The 20,414-nt window shown below is 38.5% G+C and overlaps 1 protein-coding gene across 5 annotated transcripts in view; it reads left to right on the top strand.

Moving 5' to 3' along the window:
* Positions 1-20,414, top strand: part of vti1a (vesicle transport through interaction with t-SNAREs 1A) — a 107,355-nt gene that overhangs the window by 21,172 nt on the left and 65,769 nt on the right. For 3 of the 5 annotated variants that reach the window (XM_034119970.1, XM_034119972.1, XM_034119974.1), the window contains exons 5-6: positions 5,233-5,253; positions 11,491-11,575. In XM_034119970.1, the coding sequence (XP_033975861.1) occupies positions 5,233-5,253; positions 11,491-11,575 (106 nt within the window). The remainder of the gene's footprint in view (positions 1-5,232; positions 5,254-11,490; positions 11,576-20,414) is intronic. The other 2 variants (XM_034119971.1, XM_034119975.1) reach the window with 1 other exon arrangement.

Raw genomic sequence — 20,414 nt, 5'->3', positions numbered from 1 at the left:
GCCCCAAGGGTGAGGAGGTGGGGCCCCTCCATAGAGGCCATCGAGAGCTCAAAACCACAGCATTGTCACCAAGTCATGCGGAAGGAACACTGTTTAATGCAAAGCTGGGCTGCCAGTGAGTCGGCTCAGGGCCTGGGACCAGGGTCTGCTCAATGCCAGATTGTGACACACACACACACACGCACACACACACACACACACACACACACACACACACACACACACAGGCACACACACACACACAGGCACAGCAAAACACAAACACACAATCCAACACAAATTTTAAATCTAAAAAACCCGGACTCCCCACTCCAACCGTCCCACAGCTGTTCTCCAGCCGGGTGTGGACTTAAGAAAATAAAAGACCCTCCATCGAGGTCCGCACACACACATAGACACACACATGCACACCCAGAATTTCTAAATCTTGCTCTCCGGTCTTTCTTTAAACTCCCGCACAATTCAGATACTCAAATGTATTAAGAATACAGGTTCTCATATTTTTGACAATTGATATCTTTTAAAGAAATCACAGAATTATTTTGGTGTGGTACTCCTTACTAATTATCCTTTAGCCCCTAAATCATTTTTAATTATTCTTATTTAATATCAGCAAATATCCAACTGTTAGCCGGGTTTGATCTATTATCAATCACCGTGTTCACAATTGGTTTATTGTTCTCTAAAAGCCGCTGACTGACATTTTGTTTGGATATCAGTTCAGCCTGTTGAATTGGAGGGATATAAACAACAGATAAAGACCCATTTTCATTCATTGTCAGCAAAGTCTACAAAAGATTCATTCACAGCGCTTGCAATGGAGAAGACAAACAATCATCATGAATTGTGATCTTAATTTCCCAAAATATGCCACGTGTTCTCTTAAACTTAAGTTGTTTTGTTATTTCTTTTAATACATGTAGAACGGCTTCAAAACCATGATACATCACTGGATTCAGCACACAGCGTTTTAACAGTTAAGACTTACCTATTGCTCACCTGCACAGCTGCCACTCGTACACAGCCACTCTCAACTGTGACCAAGCGTCTTTTAAGTAATTATATATTACCTTTACAATCGGCTGTCAGCTTGCAGGGGTTACTGTGTCTCAAGGCACACGCAATCACACACACAATCACACATTCGCATGCAAATAAATACTTTGCATTTACGTGCAAATCAAGAAAGAAAAAGGACAAAGATGAAAACCTAAATGCATATTTGCACATTGAGTCCCCCAGTGCTCTATGTGAGTATATTTAGAAGACTCATAGCTAAGCAAAGCTAAAAAAAAAAAGTTGTCTGTTTTTATATTTTTTTTGAACATTTCCCTATTACCATTTCAATGATGACCCATGAACCGCACATCTTAGAAACATATGTATCAAGAACCAAGATGCATAATTGAAATGCATATTCCTGGCAAATTAGCGAGACACAAAAGTGACTCTGACATTTTGTGCAGAAGTTGGAAGGAGACTCGCTGTCAGAAATGTCACGTCTCAGACACTGAGGAGTTCTATCAGAATCTTGTCAAGGAGAAGCTGAAAAAAACATCTCATTTCAAATCTTATTTTCCTTTCATTCAAAAATGTATCCAAACATGTAATAAAGTAATATTTATAAGTCTATACTGTACATATAAAAATAACATTATCAAATTAGAATTAGATATGGGTAATATTATGGAATCTCATAACATTTATATTCTAAATTTAGGAAATTGCTGTTTGTTGTTGTATTTCTAGTTTTAGAAATTATTTTTTTATTATTATTAATTGACACCAACTGTCTGTAATTTATTTGATATTGTTATACGTCAAAAGACTGTATTGCAAAATGAAAAACAATAAAACAAAATAATTTAATCCAGTTTTATACACATGTCAAATAAATAGCAGAATGTGACATTTAAATCAATGCCCAACAACATCATGTCCGTTATAAAATTATAAAATGTTAAATACAATTTAAAATATTGAAAGATATCACATTGCAATAAAATATTTATATTTGGCAATTTAGGCCAAACATGATGTCCATTAAAACAGATCAACTTAACAGGGTATTGCTTCCCTTTGTTTCATCAATTTATTCTTTTATATTTTCCTTATTTAATTTTTTTCCAAATATGACCAGGACTCAAAACCTTTATATGTTAAAAAAATACAACATACATTTTTGAATGTTCAAAAAAGCTGGTATAATTTGCAATAATAATTCCTTACGTGAGAAATTGCAATAATACATTATATACCTAAAACACCTACACACTCAAAGAGTTAGAACAAGTTCATGGTGGGGGCAAAAGCACAGTAAATAGATGATATACATTTTCCCCTTTCTCCTCACAGGTGCCGTATTTACCTCATTTTTTCTTTTTAAACTTGTGCAGATAATACTTGTCTTGGTCCTGCTGTGAGTGGAGTACTCGGAACTTCAGAGTTTTTTATCTAACGAGACGGCGGTGATAGGAGAGGGGAAAAGATGGTGGGGGCCGGTGCAAGTCGGTCAATTTAATTCCTGACGATCTGAAAGAGGTCAGGATCATTTCATATAGCCCTGGCTGAGCAGATCATTACCAGTCACAAATCTGTTGGTAACATGGCAAGGATTTATAGCTAAGTAAATAGGGAACCGTCATAAGTTCTGAAAATGGCGTATTGGCCCTGCGATAATGGCTAAAGGACGATTTAATAGAGTTCGGCATTTATTCGTTATCTGTATGCGGACAGAGACTGAATTGGCACTATCACTCGTTTTTTTAATAATGTGGTAGGCTACCATTGCACATTTTTTCTTTCTGTTTCCCTCTGCATGCAGCACACGCACATACGTTGGTGCGTGCACACACACAACGAAACCACACACACACACACAGAGACACCACACACAAAGCAGCAGAAGCACACACACTTTTCACACACGAACACTATACGGAATAGTTTCGATTTCAGTCACAGCAGAAGGCTTGGCCACAAGAGATTGTGCTGGTTTGAGCCGGCATGGACCAGATTTTACAGGCTACAAAGGAAGCAGATTACCACTTGTATCGAATTCCGTATTGGATAAAAAAAATCTTTTGTTTGAAAAAAAAATTGCTGATTATCATAACAGAAAAATTGCAGCAGTGCAATTTTGAATACTGGCTGGCATCACAAAAACACAGGGAAAGGCGCTCATGCAGGAGTAATTATAACATTTACAATATTCTGTATTTACTGCTCTATATCTCTTGAGCAGCGCGAGCGTCGTTGGCTGTATTAAAGAATGGATGCCAGAGAAAAATAAAGCTAAGCAGGAAGAAACACGGCTCAACATGCCACTCGTATAGTTTTAACAAATCCTCCACGAACACTTGCAATCAGTCAGGCAGCACAAATGAGCTCGAACAAGTTTTGTTTGGTACCCATTGACTGATGGCTGAGCCGGGGTGAGGGATCTCAGGATCTGCTGGGTTTTTTCAAGCCCCAAATAAGCACATCCACAGTGTAGTTTTAAACTTTGGCCTCTTCAATAATGCATTCTTCGTGGGGAGTTGTTGCTCGAGTTAGAAAAAAGACAGCTTCAACTCTTTAGTGCGTCTTGAATACGGCCGACTTTTTCAAGGCAAAGAGCTCCTTAGAATAACATGCAATTATACTTGTTTACCTCCAAGATAACACATACCAACTATATTTTTATGTTTGCGATATTGAGGTGAAGCGATGGATTTTTTTGATTGGTGTATAAATCCAAAATGTATAAATCCTATTTTTGAGATGCTTCTAAAATAACAGGGGGAGTGCTGCGAAAAATGCAAAATTGTAATATGTGAAGCACTTTGTGTTTGTGTTTTATATAGTATATATTTCTCCTGCATTTATTATCATACAGCACATTTCTTCGAGTGTTTTACTCGTGGTGGAATATTAATAGAGCAGACAAATATAGTATGCAGTATAATATTATTTTGCTGTTGTTTAAAATTCCAGTTTAAAAGGTAAACATTTGAAATATAAGTTATATCCTAATTGTATTCTGGCATAAACCAATAGAAAGAGGCTGATGCTTTATTTTGTAATTTTTTGTTTTATATCACTCAGACACAATATGCATTTTGTTCCCTTTCTTTTCACAGAATTAGCAATTAAAGTTTGTATTTCAAGATCTCAAAAATGTCAGCCTTAGATAACATAAAATGATTACAGTTTGCACAATTCTAAATAAACAGCACAAGTAACAGTGGCCCTGAGACTGCATTCAAATCTGATCACCTTTTAATGTTGGCCAAGAACCGTGGATTCAAAAACACCTTAAAGGCTTGCAAATCTAGGAATATGTCCTTCCCTTTTTTCTACCAACCGCGTTGCACTCCCAAGATAAGCCCCAGCCTCCTCTTTCCTTCTCTATAGCCCTCACTTAACAACAGGCCAGGGAAGCAACCTTCTTTTAATTGTGATTAGACATAATTAATGGCAAATGGGATTATTTCCCTTCCTCAAATGTCTGATTCATTTTTAGAGATGCAAGGTTTTTCCAGGGCAGGGAATAGAATAGCATTTTTTATTTACTTCACTTTAAATTTGCTATTCTCTTTCATCAAAAATGTATAGCTATGCTAAGATTCATTTTTCATGATCTGTGGCTGTCCCAATAAGACGCTGCACTGGATGTATACAGGGGTATCCTCACATGGCTTATACATAATCTAAATGCACCTTCATGAAGCTACATGTAATATTGACAGCATATCAGCATTGATAAACAGTGGAACAAACGGAGTGGCTCAGCATTTCTCCAACTCTCTTCCAAAGGGCACATATTCCCTTTTTATCCTTTCCAGAGAATTCAGCAAAATGACAGATGCAGTTTAAAATGTTGAGGAAAAATATTTTGCAACTGTGCAGACTATATTTTATTTTTGTTCTCTTGCTATATTGACTTGTGTGAAGTGACTTCCTTGATAATGTTAGTTGATATTGCAAGTGGAGCGATCCATTCCCTCTCTTTGTTTAATGTGACAGCGCCAGGACTTGATCTTTGTTTGTTCAAAAAAGTCAGCCCGAGCGGCGTGTTTAGCTGCGTTTAATGTGTTTGTCTAGTGATTTCCAAATGCTAAACATGCAAACAGATAAATCGTCAAGGTTAATTCTGTACTCAGCCACATGACTGATTTTCCTCCTGCCATGTTTATCTCTCCTTCACTCTCTCCATCTTTCTCTTTTCTTCCTTCTGCTCTCATGATGCAGTTGATAAAGTTGCGTGAAGAGGTAAGTGCTTCCTTAAATTCTGCTTTCCCACTGAAATTTCAATTTGCCGTGCTCTCCTGAAGAAAATTCAAATCAACTCATTTGGACATATTTTTTTAGCATGTCTGATTGAACGGCTTACAAGCCAAGCCAAAGATAATGAATTTACCTAAGGTCAGTTTCTCCAGTTACCTTAAATATCATAAGGATAAGATATTATTTCTGATACTGAAACAGCAAAATGAAGCAAAACTTCAAATAGCTTTGGTGATTTGGCCCAACACTGATCAATTTCTTTGTTTCACGAGGGATTTGCTGCTTGCAAGATGTACTACCCCCTAATTTTCTTGAATGAGGCCATGTAGTTGCTCACTCAATTTTGTAATGAATTGGATTGAGTGCAATTCCCACCAATGTGTTTGAAGCTGTTCAATCATGACTGTAAGGTAGTTTTATCATTCACTTCTCCATTAATATCACCCCCATTTTCATAGATTAGTGCATGACATTTGATGTATTTCATTGTTCATGTTCTAAATTGTGCAATGTAAGGGTTGTTGTCTCCAAAGCAAGCAAAGCAATGAAACCAAGTGTCAATCAAGTGTTGTTATTAGTGCGCAGCAAAAATGTTCATCAGTGCAGACAAACAAAAATGTCAAGAAAACACTTCAACACTTCAGGTACTGTACAATGATAGTTTGTAAATAATGGTAAATTACGAACATGCAACATCTGAAATATCATTTTGGTTGAGCAGATCTTACAACAATCCACAGCAAACGGAAACAAGAGTTATCCTATTGCTTAGCCGATTAGCTTACCACATGCTAATTAAATCAAAGGCAATGATGAACTAAACTAAATGGCATACATGATTATTTTTCTACATAAGAATAACTTTTCATGAAAGTTTCCTGTGACAGATTAATTTAACAACAGTTGGCATTTTTCTCTCTTGTAGGTTTAAATCAAATGGTTATTCCTTAAACGTGTATGTTGTTGTATCTGTATAAGCTGTAAGTATAATATAAAGGCATGATTTGAGCGGCCATGGCAATCTGTACATGGAATGTTGATTGAGTAGTCAAAACTGTGTGTTTATGAATTAAGATGGTGTTAATGCAACCATTTTGTTTTGTTTTACTTAATCACTTGTTCTCGGACTGTCCTAAAGTATTAGTAATATTCTCTCCAAAACCTTATACTGGTTATTCTGGTAGTGCAATATAAATGTGAATTCTAATAACATTATGTTGCTTAACAAATATCAAGCATGTTATTCACAATCATAATTATCATATTTTTTAAAATCAACACTCAGTAGTTGTAACTCATTTTCATTGATACCCATAAAGATGTATTTCCCTCTAATTGAGGCAGATTCAGTTCCTGTACATTTTGTTGCTTGTCCTTTGAAGTGTGGCTGAACTTGTATTTGCAGGTGTACCTACAGTATGTTGTTAATCGTGCCTTTGACTGAGATATGTTCAAAAGGGTCTCTTCTGAAACAGAGTAATTCAATTCCTATCAAAGGCTCACCATTCACACCTATTCATAATTTAGAGCTCCAAGCTGGCCCAGATGCCATGTTATCACCCCTTTTTCTTTTATTCAGCTCTACTTTTGTTTCCCCTTTTTCTTCCCACCTTTATTTCTGTGCATTTCCTGCTAGCCTGAGGGTCAGAAGTCATCTTGAGTTACCTCACCTGTCTCCCCCTTTTGGAAGGACCCGATCTGTGTAACCGGGCTTGATTCTGCGCCCTCTTCGCCATTGCTCTTCTCCCATTGCAGTCTTTTACCCTCCTGCTCTTCCTGCATATGAATCAAAGGCTGGCACAGCTTATACACACTTAAGCCTTGCTTTTAAAAAACTATACTTTTTTTTCTTCAGCTGAAAAACATGTTTAAATATTTAGCACCCATATTCACAGCTGTTTGACACTTGTAATTCCTCGTCTTACAAGTCCCAAACAAACGGCACAGAAGATCACACAGTCAGTCTGAATCACAGCTGTCATCATTATTCACTTTGACTCTCCCCCACCCTTATTGAAATAATAAGGAAATCATCTGAACTTTGGAAAATGGTGATAGTAACCGCCCGTGTTTGATATTGAAAAAAGGCAGGAGAGCGAAAGAAGAGGGGAGAGATTTCGTTTGAGCTACAGCTGCATTGTTCTGGGGCTCCCTGTTAATAACTTACAACTGAAGAGTGTTTCTTGACGCAAAACAGCACAACAAAAAAACACAATTTTCCTGGCTCCTAAGAAGATCTTTGTTCAAAATGTAGGTGTCAGATGAAAAGGCATACATGCATAGGGAGAAAGGATGGTGGAGGTGGTGGGGTGCACCAGTGCACTCAGAGATGCACAACATTTATCATATGTTGTATTTAAATCTTTTGCTAGAAGGCTCCATGAGACAATCAGATATCATTATGATGACATGCATAGTTTTTTCAGTTTATTAATGTCAGGGCTGAATTGTGAGCCAGTATTGGAGCTTGAATAGATGTTATTGTACAGTATGTGTGCCTTATTCTGAAGATCCCATGATGCTTATATCAGAACCACGGGGGTCAAGCCTTGATATGTCTTTGTAGCACAGTAGGAGCTGGCAGCCACTTTGCTTTTCCTTGGACAAAAATGCTGACAAGGATATCTTGGACTTGCTATCTGCAGAATAAAACCATAGCCGATCACTTGGATTCACATTTTTGTGATATTTGTTAAAAATTGCTTATCTGGAGATTCAGAGTCACCTCATTTTAGACAAAGTTTGTACACATAATCTCTCTATCAGCCTCAACACAGACAATGTAGTGTAGGAGGTTTTTATTGCAGATGTTCCTTTTCATTATTTTCCATGGTATCATCCTGCGTCCATGTCTGGATTGTTTCATTATTAGGGCCATCACAGTGTGCCATTACTGGATTCTTAGTGGCTGAACTCTCACCCTTTCCTTCAGGTTCTGTCACCGTCAAACTCGGGGCGCATTATTCTAATGATCACACACACGTATACACCGCCACTGCCACAACTAAACCCCCCCCAGCACCCCCTCTCCCACCTCACACACCCACCCGCGCTCACCCTCCCCTCCCCCCGGCCCTAAAAGAAGACAGAACGCGGGAGAGAAGAGAGAGAGAGGGAGAAATTCAGGAGGAGAAAGCTTTGAAGTGGCTTTCCATCGCAGTGAGTCTGCCGGCCGTCTCCCCGAGACGTGTCACCTTTGCCGAGAGGGAATAGGAAAATCACGTTTCGAATGGTAATGATAACATACTAATCACTTGAGCTCTTTGAAGAACCCGGGGAGTGCGCTACTCTGTCAGTATCCCCGACTGCCTCATGCTCCCAGGCACACACAGGCACTGCAGCCATGGTCTAGGTGTATAAGCTTAAGCATTGCATGTCAATACGTCCCCTCTGATCCATAGGGGCTCATTATAGCCCAAGCTTGGTATCCATTTTCTCCCACGAGCACACTGCCACCATCACTGCTGGTGCCACTACCACTTCCACACCCAAGTAACCCCTCCCTGAAAACCCCCTGCCACACCTTACACCAAAAACACACCACACCTTGTCCCACTCACCGTCTCCCCATCGCTTTTTCTCCTAGTAGCGGCCCATTTTACCACACATCCACCCACCCGTTCTCCTATCCTCCCCCTGCCCTCCCTTTAACTATTGCAAAGTATCTCTGCAATTTTAAATGACATCTGTCAGCGGCGCGAAGAAAAAGGAAGCGAGGGAGAGAAAAGAGTTCAGAAGGAGTTTTCTCCCTGCTCTTTTCCCATCCCTCTTATTGTCAAACTTTGAAAAGTGTGTCGTTGACTTTTTTTTTTTTTTCCCTTCTTACGTTTTTTCATTTCCTCTGAGTGATTAGCTGGTACACATTTTGACAGCCTAACCAAAACTAGAGATTTCACTTCTCCCCCTGTCCCCTTCGCTCTTGTGATGGGTCTAAACCCTTGTCAGAGAGGCGGATGTCATTCGTCGGGTTGTTTTCAAGTGTCAAATATGTTACATCTGATCAGTTTCTTAACATAGCATATTAGAAAGGGCCATCAAAACCAACAACATTGGAATAAACATTTATGCCTTCCATGTTTACGCTGTTTATGATCCTCTCTTCTGAATTCACTTTGGATTTAATGAAAGCCTGACTGCTACAGTGGACATTATTTATGTTGTTTGAAGCTGTGTTTGTATGTTGGATACAGTAGGTGGTCAAAACTTTGCACTGAAAAGCCATGGATTCCAAATAGACTTCATTAAAATGTCTATAAGCCTCTGCCTAGTTTAACAGATTGCATGATGGTATTGCCTTATAAGGAACGGTTTAGATATACAAACAACTTTAAGGTAGTTTTTTTTTTAAATTCACCAAATTGTTTGAATGAAAGTGGTAAAAGAAAAAAACATAGTTAATTTTAACCAATCAGGCAAATAACAATTAAATCAATATCTAAAGATTTGCTTAGAGCAACCATGATGATTAAATAGAATAATTGAATTTAATAAAACTACTTCAGTGTTTTATCCACGCATTATTTGAAACAAAGGCTGATCAAACAAATGCTCCCATGATTAACCCCCTTGTGATACAGTACATTAGAATATTTTTAATGAGATATGTAGTTTATTAAGTCTTTGGAATCGTATTATAAAGATTAAAGGTCGAAAACACAGAATCAAACTTAATGCAGACATCTGGGAAACACGTTAAAACAGTAGCCTTTTGAAAGAAAACCATATATGACTGTCAAAAAAATAATCACACAGTTTACCCTCGATGGGTAAACTGTGGTAGAAGAATGACTTTTATTGCAAGAACTAAATGATGATGCATAGTGCATAGAGTATCCTCTTTTGTTCAATGAATTAAACAATGTAATGTTGAAACAATAAAGTAGATATTCCTAACTAGAAATGTTCTGCTTAATTCAATAATCGTTTGGAGGGCTCATTGACAAATTGACTAGCTGTTAATTTAAATAAGAGGCAGGCTTTCCTGATGGTGGCAGTTGGAAGAATAGGTTTAAAACCAAATATTAAAATAGATTTAACAACATTTAATATCAAACAATACGCATCATCAGGTATAGATCAACATTTTCAAGTTCAAGTTCTATGCATGGTGGGGTATTTTAATATGTAAACACAATTACATGTAAACATAATGGCAGATTCCTATGTTAAAGAGCCCATACTGTGAGATGGAACTCAAGGCCATCAGTCAACAGATCGGATATTTTTTCTCGCCTTGCCAGTCAGAAAAGATCAAATGTTGCTTTAGAAAAGAAACCAGAAGCACTGGTTCTCTTAGTATCTAAGGCACTGCTATCAATTGATATGTTTACACACAGTATTACAGCCCTAGCTAACACCTTGATACTCACAAAGATCCACTTTGAAAAAAATGATCAAATTGCTTATTTAATTATTTATGAAACACATTTTTCTTGATATGCTCCCTTAGCTCCAAGCTTTCAATGGACAGCCTTGTCAATTGTTGATAGCTGTGAGTAAACCAAGTGGGGGTGAGGCGGGGGGGGGGGGGGGGTGCATTTATTCATACATCATTAAATACTGTATTGGTCCATTAATGTAGATAAACAAGAAGAAAAAAATACATTTGATGGTTTTGTTTAGGATAATTCTTACATTTCCTGCCGTTACAATGATGCCCATTTGATATACATTTCTGACATTGATGGATTGTTATTATTCAAGATCTTAAACTTTAAAGGTTGCATAACTCTCTACAGTTGCGAGAGTAAATGTTGATTTTGTCTTATACTGTATGTCTGCTCCGGTGTAAAGCCATCACCTGAACAGGATGTTCCTTTGAACTGGCAAGCTTTAAATTACATTTGATTGTATCTTAATTCCCTCCACATCCCTTCCTTAACTTCCCTCTGTGTGCAGCAGAAGGCTACGCTGTGGAACAATACCAAGAGGCAACAAACCTCAAAGTACTTCTTGTTTTTATATCCAAGATGAGGCGGCAGCACCTCTTACATTGTCAGCCTCAACATGCATATGCTTGATATTCCATCAGCAAATAACACATTGTCATCCATGAAGGTTATTGCCAACCTGGCTGCATTATGTTGTTGCTGTGGATGTGGTCTGTCTGTTTAGTTGACAGTGTTGATGTGTTTCTTTGAAATGGGTCCCAGCCCTCTCAATCAAATTTTTTTTTGCGTTTGTTTCTCTGGTTTATTTTTTTCTCCCCTCTATTTGTTGCAGCGAGCGCATCTGTTGGACAACACAGAGAAGCTGGAAAGGTCATCACGGAGACTGGAGGCCGGCTACCAGATAGCAGTAGAAACTGGTACGTCTTCTGTTTTGGATTGGGGTTGGGAGGGAGCGGGGTGGTGTTCAAGATAGTGGTGAGGATGAGTGAGCGACAGCAAATTGTCTCGCTCATATGCGAGGTGGGTGGATATGTGTGTTTGTGTGTGTTTGGGGGGTTGCAGGGAAAGGGGGGGGTCTAAAAAAAAAAAAAAAAAAACCTCTTTCCTTGACGCCTGATGACATTTTCGGGAGCACATCAAAGGCGAGCCAGGGAGGGAGAGAGAGGTGTACAGGCAACAGATCGAGCGCCGCTTCTCCTTGCTCTGCTCCCGAAGAAAATACGTGCATCACTACGGCGGTGTGTGTGTTGTGCATTGAGTGTTGGTTGGGTGGTGGTGTTTTTTTTTATACAAAAACGAGGGGGGGTCTGTGAAAATAAACAACGTCAGCGTTCCTCCTGAAGTTCTTAATTCAGGAGTGCAGAAGGAAGAAAAAACATAATATCACTTTCTAAATAAACCATCCAAACAAAGAAACACACAGCTCCTTTTTTCCTCATTATCAAGGAGGGTTTTTATCTTAAAATAGGAAAAAAGCTCATTGGGATCTTAAATAGATTTAACCAGTTAGCATTTTATTTTTTTCTTCCTGTCTTCCTTCCTGACAGTCCCCACATTATTGAAGCAGAGTGTATTCCTCAGAGATGTATCAAAGCTCATTCTTGAAGTATCAACCAGCTTTCTGAGGCTTCCGTTGTAGTTTTGAAAAAGTTTGTCAATTTACACTATAATCGCGGGTTGGCTGGCGTGTGCGACATCGACAGATTTAATAATTCAAGTCAAGGAAGGTTCGCACACAGACCACCGGCTTTTGATGTTCCCTGTAACTTGCATTCACAGATTCATAAATACAATCTGCTTTCTCTGCTTAAAAATGTTGATTCAAATGCCTCAGATGATCCCGCCGCTATCCCACTTCCTCCACTGCGTCAAATTCTGCGACAGCCGACTGATTTTAAATTCCACCCAGTCGTGTTATCGCTATAATGGCTTGTTTTTTTCATGTGTCCCTCATAGCGTGGTTGGTGTTTAAGAAGCCCACCGTGGCTTAACAGTGTTCAGTACCTCCTGGGCCCGGCCGTTTCTCCTGCCGTAGTCGACCACATGCCCTTTGACCCTGTGTCACCGGTGGTCCTCTCATCCACCGTGTGTGCAGCTAGCTAAGAACAATGCTCGTTTATCCTGCCTTGGTCCCACACACTTGGCTTGGTCCGCACCAGCTGGGGGTTGTGTTTGTGGTTTGGTGGGGAAAATTCGCCCCACGTCTTTAATCCATGACCCCTTCCTTTACTCCGCTGTCGATACCAACCCTCCGCTCAGATGCACAACCTGAAATGGCAATGTCTCCGGGTCAAACAGGGAATACATCTGCACAAAGAACATAGATACACAGGGAATATGCACTCCTCCACTAGATTAATTACTATATATGCCTAGCTCTCAAATCCAGCAAACACACTGGGCACAAACATCAGGTTAACGTATTTGTATACGGCTTTTTAAGAGTGTACGACATCTGATACTATATTCAGTTTGGATCAAATCAAACTATCTGTGGTTCCACAGCGGCAAAAGCACAACACTCCCCTGACATCTTCAGGAAGTCCTGCACTATTTACATCATAGTACTGCCATAGCTTTTACTGTATTGAGACACAAAGTACTGGGATTTATCTTTTTGCAAACCATGAACTGCTTATTTTTATAGTAAAAAAAAAGCCTGTATTTTGTGTAGTTCCTTCCCTTTCAAATCAACAAATAAAAAATAATTAAATAAAAGTCCAAGAAGCACACCTGCTTTATTCATGCACAAAATGGCATTTGCAACTGTCAAAGAGTAAGCTTTGAGTTTAAAACACACAACATAGGCGTAAAACACAAATAATTAGAGCGTTAAGTGTTTCTCCAATCAGACACTCTTTATTGTAAATGATTTTCTTGCTACAAACCTCAACTCTCCTCAGACATCTAAGCTGTACTTTTTACGAAGAGCAGTTTAGCATCGTTATTTTACAGTAATTCAAAGTTGCATTCTTCATCCACAATGACACAGTAACCCTTAAGAACTGTAATTGACCAATGGGGGAAGTGGAACCAAAATACATTTTATTTCAAAGAGATATATCCTGAACAAAGAAATGGCGTAGAAACTCAGCTTTGCCCCCTTTTTCTCTTCAGCGTCGACAATATATCTCTTAATGACCAGGAACAAAAAAGCCAGGATGCTTCTAGGTCACATTTAAGGGAAAAAAGACGACTCTTAGTTCTGAGAAAAGATAAATCCTCACACAGTACCATTTTATCAGATTTCAGCCTTTTTTTTCTACCATTCTCGATGTCTCCAGTGTATTTAGCGAAAACAAAGGCCTGCCAAAAGCAGTGAGAGCCCTCAGAGGGATATAGAGGAGACTCTTTGGACATGCAGAGCTATTTACCACACGCACCCTCAAGAACCAAAGACCTCTGTTTGTCTCATAAATAAAGTATAGAACTTCATTAGTGAAGAGCACTGACTTAAAAGCCAAGGCACAGCAACAAGCAGACATGGGGGCTAGCCCAGTTAAAGAGAGCCCTAAATAAAGAGGGAGGGCATGCAGTTAGCCAATTTAAAGACATTTGAGTCAGGGCCATTTGAAATACCCAAATGTGGAGGCTTGACTGATGTTAAATCAAAGACATGCCAGATTTTAGTCCATCCCTCCACAGTTGAAAAGATTTTGAATGATTTATGATTGCTTGTTTAGAAATAGATAGCATGTCAGATAAGACATCTAAGTTGCAATGATTAGCTGTTTCACCTTTTTGATTATTATTCATTGAAGGGGAGAGAGTTACATGCTGATCGACAGCTCATACAAGACGAGGCAGAGAAAATGCTGCCTCAAACTCCAGCCTATTTTCCAGTTATGGTAATAAAAATCATCTACTTTGTTTACCGGCATCACTTTAATCATTCAGGGTGTCCGCGGGGTCTTAAAAAGTATTAAAAGTTGATAAATCAATTTAGCGAAAATTACGGCTATTAAAAAGTATTAAACGGCATTTCCCAAGGTATTACATTTTGTAGCTTGTTTTCAATAAGTATATAAATTGTCCAAAGAGGTTGTATTCTACAGTTTACCTGAATTTAATCATTGCGTAGGTGTGTAGTGTGATTCTGTGTAGTTTATTTATGGCATCCCGTTGGATTTGACGTCATCTGAACAGGACAATCAATACTGTATATAGTAAATGTGAGGTAAAGTGGGTCGCCAATGTAACCGGTTAAAACTCGAAGTGGCGATTAGGTCTTAAAATGTATGGAAAGGGTCTTAAAAGGTATTACATTTGACTTCAGGATTCCTGCATATACCCTGTAATTGTATATCTCTAATTGCTATGTTGAGTCAACATAGAACGGCCTTGGCTGATGGCTCTGTAAAATGTAGGACAATAACAGTAATAGTAGACTTAGGGTCAGACCTGAATTATGGGCTTATTGTAGCAGCAACAGTCGTATTTGTTCTTGAAGCTTCTGTAATTTGCTTTAATGTCATTCTATTTTTTTTTGGATTAATATTTAAAATGAAATGGAAATGCTTTATTTTTTTTAATTGTTGCGAATGAATGAATCTAAGAGGCAATATAAAAACAATACGACTCAATAAATCAACCAGCACATGTGGGAGAAATTCACTTTGAAAATCCATCCCCCTTTATACTTGTTCAGTTGACACAAATAACTTAGCAAGGCCAGCAGAATGAGCCGCTGAAACAAAGACCGACACAGACAAAAGCGTTGCTACTCTGCATTTTAAAGGTGGCCAGCAAGAGGCTGAGAACACTTCTTAGGCGACTGTTCTTGGTGTTTAGGGGCCTGTAATCAATCCTGCAAAATGAAAACAGCTCATTAGGGATTGATTTCAGTCCCGTTAAGATAAGCAGAGAGGGCCAGAGCGCGGCCCCCATGGGCCCCAGCACAGCCCAAAGTTCACGCCATGCCAGGTAGAGAGCAGCACCGCAGGCTATCAACTTTATTAGGATGGAGATAAGCTGATTAGACCTTGTCAATCAAAGGTGCTTGTGACTCAATCGTTATCCAGGGGTCTTTTCTCTCTGTCGCTCCCCTTTTCTCTCTCTTCACAATCCCCCTCTCTTTTTTGTGATAAATCATTGAAGCGACCAACAAAGTGGCAGCCATCGCTGGGCTAAGCTAAGCAGCCCTGCAGTTGTCACCAAGGCAGACGCGTGGGGACCCTGTGATGATGTGACGACTATATTAAAGAGTACATCAATTTGTTTTAGAGCAGTTTGATTTTCAACTGCAGTGGTATTAAAAGAGATGGGGGGGAGAAGAAGGGAGGGCGAGCACGTCGGCGTCATCGAACATGATTCCAGTGGCAGAGCAAGGGGTGCTGGGACAGCAGGGGAAAAAAACAGATAAATGACAGAGTGACGAGAAATAAATAAATATTTTTTTGTAAACATAAAAAAAAAAAATCTTCATGGCTGCCTTTTGAAGCAGAGTGTGGCTTTGAGTCTTGCTGAGAGTCCACGGGCGCTGGAGTGGCCCAGTAACACAGCGTACGTTTGTCTCGACTCTCTATCTCTCCCCCTCCATCTTCGTCTCGTTCTCTGTTTCTCTCACACTTGCTTTATTTCTCCCTCTTCCCTCTAAAGATCAGACTCCATGATTCTTTTGGTGCTGGGCCACCAAAGTGGTGCTCGCTCCTCAAATCCATAAGCAAACACTTAGCAAATGACACAATCACTTACATTTTATGAAGCGCAAGAGATATTTTAAGCAGAGGCTATTATTAGCTAGCACATTTTATTTCATTATTAAATATGTACAATATTGGGAAATACCAAAACATTATAACATATTTTTGTATTTCATTTAATTATTGTTAAAACATATTCTTTCATAATAAAATCCAACACATTTAAAAAAAATATTATTAATGGAAATTGTCCCATTGTAACATTTTCTTATTTATTAAATATTAAGCAAAGTGTTTTATTATTTTGGTAATTCCATACTTTAGAACAGATCATTTTATGAAGTTTATATCATTAAATAGAAGTTGTGTGTGACCTGCTCAAACACCAAAATGTGATACTTGCTGATATTTCAAGGGATTATTTGTATTGAGTATATATACAATATTTGTTGAATCATATACAGTATATATGCAATGTAAATCTTACCCTTTCAAACTAATAGATCCATTGTTAACTCATTCTCTCTGTTCTACAATGTAGTTTGAATATATGTTGAATATGTATCAGTTTTCGTATGTGGATTTCCTTAAGGTATAGAATAATGAATTACTTTTTGTTCATCTTGCCCTATTGTGTTGAAAAAGAATATACAGTTATTTGATAATTGTTTGATTAATGAAAGGGAGAGCTAAATAAAATATGTCTCAGCTTGAGCATTCAGCTGGAAGGGGGAGAGCTTTTGCAAAATACATTTTAAAGAAAAGTATTTTTTTCTATAGCTAAAATATATTATTATTGAAAACGCTTCGAAAATGTAGCTTGAAACCATATTCCCGCAATATATATGTTTCAACGCATAACATCTCGCTCTCAGAAAATCTAGCCGCGGGTGAGCTGTTTATCGGTAAACCCCCGGTGGATGAAAGGCGTAGCAATAATGATTTTTTCTCTCCTAATCGGACCTTGTCAGCAAGGCGTCTTATCGTGGAGAGGAAAATGACACCGATCCTATCGAAGAGCCTGGAGTCCGAGTCGGCGGCGTGTGTCCCCCCCAATCATGGCCGGCCGTGGCCCAGCCATATCTAGCGCCGCCACAAACGGCGGGCGACGCTTTTTTCATGTGGACTTCAAAAACGTTGCGAGTCATTAAAATTGCACCCGCGTTCGGCAGCAGGGATCAGCCGCTCTGGAGCGAAAATGGGATGTGGGAAGAGGAGACTCGCTAAATGTGTTAATTCCATCCTCACATGTTTAAGGCTTAATTTTAATCTGTTTGAGGAAGGGGGAGGGGTGGGGGGGGGACTATTGGAAAGGGGGGCGGGAGGGGCAATGAGAAAGCCTCGCACTGCAATAAATCGCCATTATCTTTGACACCCTAGGACTCAGCTGTTCCAGGGATTTAGGGGTCCACTGGCAACAGTGTATATCGAAGGGCATGAAAACACTGTTTACGCTTGAACTGCGGTAGCTAAGGTGCAATCACCAGTTTCAGGCTGCACAGACAAAAGGCCTAACGCGCACAATGGCCAGCTAGCATACGCACCCTCAATGGAAGAGCTGAACCAACAGACTCGAGTGTGTGTTTGTGTGTGTGTGCGCCTGTTTCGCTGTGTGTGAGCGGGCAAGTCTGTATTTCCCTGTGCATCGACAGGTGTTGGCGCAAACATCCAAATATTAGCTTAAGTTAAGTGCCGCTACAGAGATTGCAACAATTGACATGTTTGAGTAAAATTAAATGAACTCACACAAGGTAGACTGAAGTCCATCAAAAATGTCCCTGAATGGATAATACCATGAATTGAGTCCAACAACTTCAGGCAACAACCAGCCTGATTGTATCCCTGTGTTGGGTGGGCACTAAGTGTTAGCTAGCTTTAATAAAATTAGGAGAAAATCTAATAATTAGACCTTTAGTCAGTTATTAGCTTCAACAAGGCTCTCAACATAATGAGACTCTTGGAAGTAATGATCTGACTAGAGAGCTCATTGGAGCTTTCAGGCTCAGTAAATCATGAGGCAACATTGCTAAGAGAAATATTGGGTGTCCATTCTGAAATGATGCTGATTTATCAACGTAAACTTCCTTTTTCTTGTTATTTTTGTTTGCAGTTCAATTTAAAAAGCACAGATGTATTCAAATATTAAAGTCCAATCCATAACTTTCCACACATTGCAACAACAGCTTCAACTCATTCTGGTGGTATGCAGTGAAAAAGGTTACATTAACCCTCACATATATATTATTTTCTGAAGTATAAAGACGACAACATTAACATTGTTAACTGAAAACATGCAACCCAAAAATGTTACCAACATCTCTCAAAATCAAAAATAGGTCTGAATTGATAGTAAATGCAGTTTATAATAGTGTTTCACCACTCTCTACTACACTATGGATTAATTTTGTAACACTACACAACAATTAAAAGAAAAAAATTGCTTATTTCAGCTTTAAATAATGCACGGTGTCAGTAAGTAATAAATGTTAAAATTATAAATATGTAATTTCAGAAACAGGTCATAAATTGGTCTTTATTCTCAATCAAACCTCATCCAAATCATTGATTGATGTAATCTAATCCTTATCTCAACATATTTAACACCCTCCAATTGCTAGATAGTGGTACGCCGCTATATCTTAAAAGACACCTTGGTTCCAACCTTAAATCAGATTTTCTTTTTCTATTTTTAGGTTACAATAACTAAAAAGATACCCCCTGCCTGCTTGCATGCAGAAGAAAAAGTGAAGCGTTGACCTCTGGCTGACACAGAGAAAGCTGAGGGAGGTAGGGGGAACGCAGCAGAAAGCGCGACAGAGAGGGGAGAGCTAAAACAACAACTGTGAAGAGCCGCATAGGGTTAAAGAAAACAGTTTCAGAAGGAAATGGGAGACAAAAGCGAGGACTTGGAGCCCCCATGGGCGCTTTAAAGAGCTGCTGCTACATCTAAGACGCTGAAATATTAAAAACGGAAAGGGAGAACCACAAAAAAAATGAAATGGTGAAATATATTAAAAGAGTGGCAGTGAGAGAGAATTGTGCCACCTTGTCACCCGAGGATGTATATCAGACATTTTAATTTGGTGATGATAGTGACGCACTGGATGACAAGAGGATTGATGTCAGTTAAAACACTAAAAGAAGTATATAAAAAAAAAAAAAATGAGACATTTATCAGAGTGAGTGTGGATGGGCTGCAGTATAGGAACAAGAGATGGAGGTGTTAGGTAGCATATGACTAATTCACAACAGTCACATAACATATTATTACATTTTTCCCTCGTTTACAAAAGGAAAATTCCCTGGTTTTTATTTGACCAGTGTCTTCCCTTACGTCTGTTACATTGTAGAAAAGTCACAACCAGCTTTATTTAAAAGGAGAAAGCTGCTACAAAGAACATGAGTAATGACAAATGAGTCAAACTACCATTAACACTAAGTCTTCTGTCAAGCTGGCAGACGTAAGTGAACCGTTTTATTATATTATTAATGCAGATTCAACAGAGTTTAAAGCAAGACAAAGGGAAGAGCTATTACTGCTTTTCAACATTTCCATTTTGCTTTGCTCATAGTTGTAAAATAGTACTTTAACAACTAACATTTGTAGTTGCATCTAAGTTATATGTGGTGGTGTTAATAGTAAAACCTTTTTTCCTTTACACAAAATAGATCCTAATAACTACAACTGTTTGAATTGAATGTAATCAATTATTACATTATTATATGTTTGTATTTAAATAAAACATGTATTTAACACAGTTTCAAAAAAATCTCATACTGACCCTAATTGACCAAAAATGAATTCCAATTCTCAAACATGAAATATTATGAAATTAAATAAACATTTAATCACAGTTTGGTTGAAATTGTCTGTCAGATTTAGCAGTAGTGAGCAGACAGTCTAAAGTTACTAATAGTAGTTTTTCACCCAGCTGACTGCTGATAACATTTTTAATATAAGTAGTCTGTCATCATAACCTTACTTTAGATATCTACATAAAAGGGATATTTTTGTATTCTTTAGCTTGTGCTTTAATGTAACAGACAATACAAATACTCAATATGTGAAAATAAGTAATGAATAATTACTGACTCAAAAAAGTATTAAATAAAT

Source organism: Trematomus bernacchii, unplaced genomic scaffold, assembly GCF_902827165.1.
Source record: "Trematomus bernacchii unplaced genomic scaffold, fTreBer1.1, whole genome shotgun sequence".
Lineage (NCBI taxonomy): Eukaryota > Metazoa > Chordata > Actinopteri > Perciformes > Nototheniidae > Trematomus > Trematomus bernacchii.
Note: the sequence above shows the minus strand (reverse complement) of the source record. Positions and strands in the feature narration are given on the sequence as shown.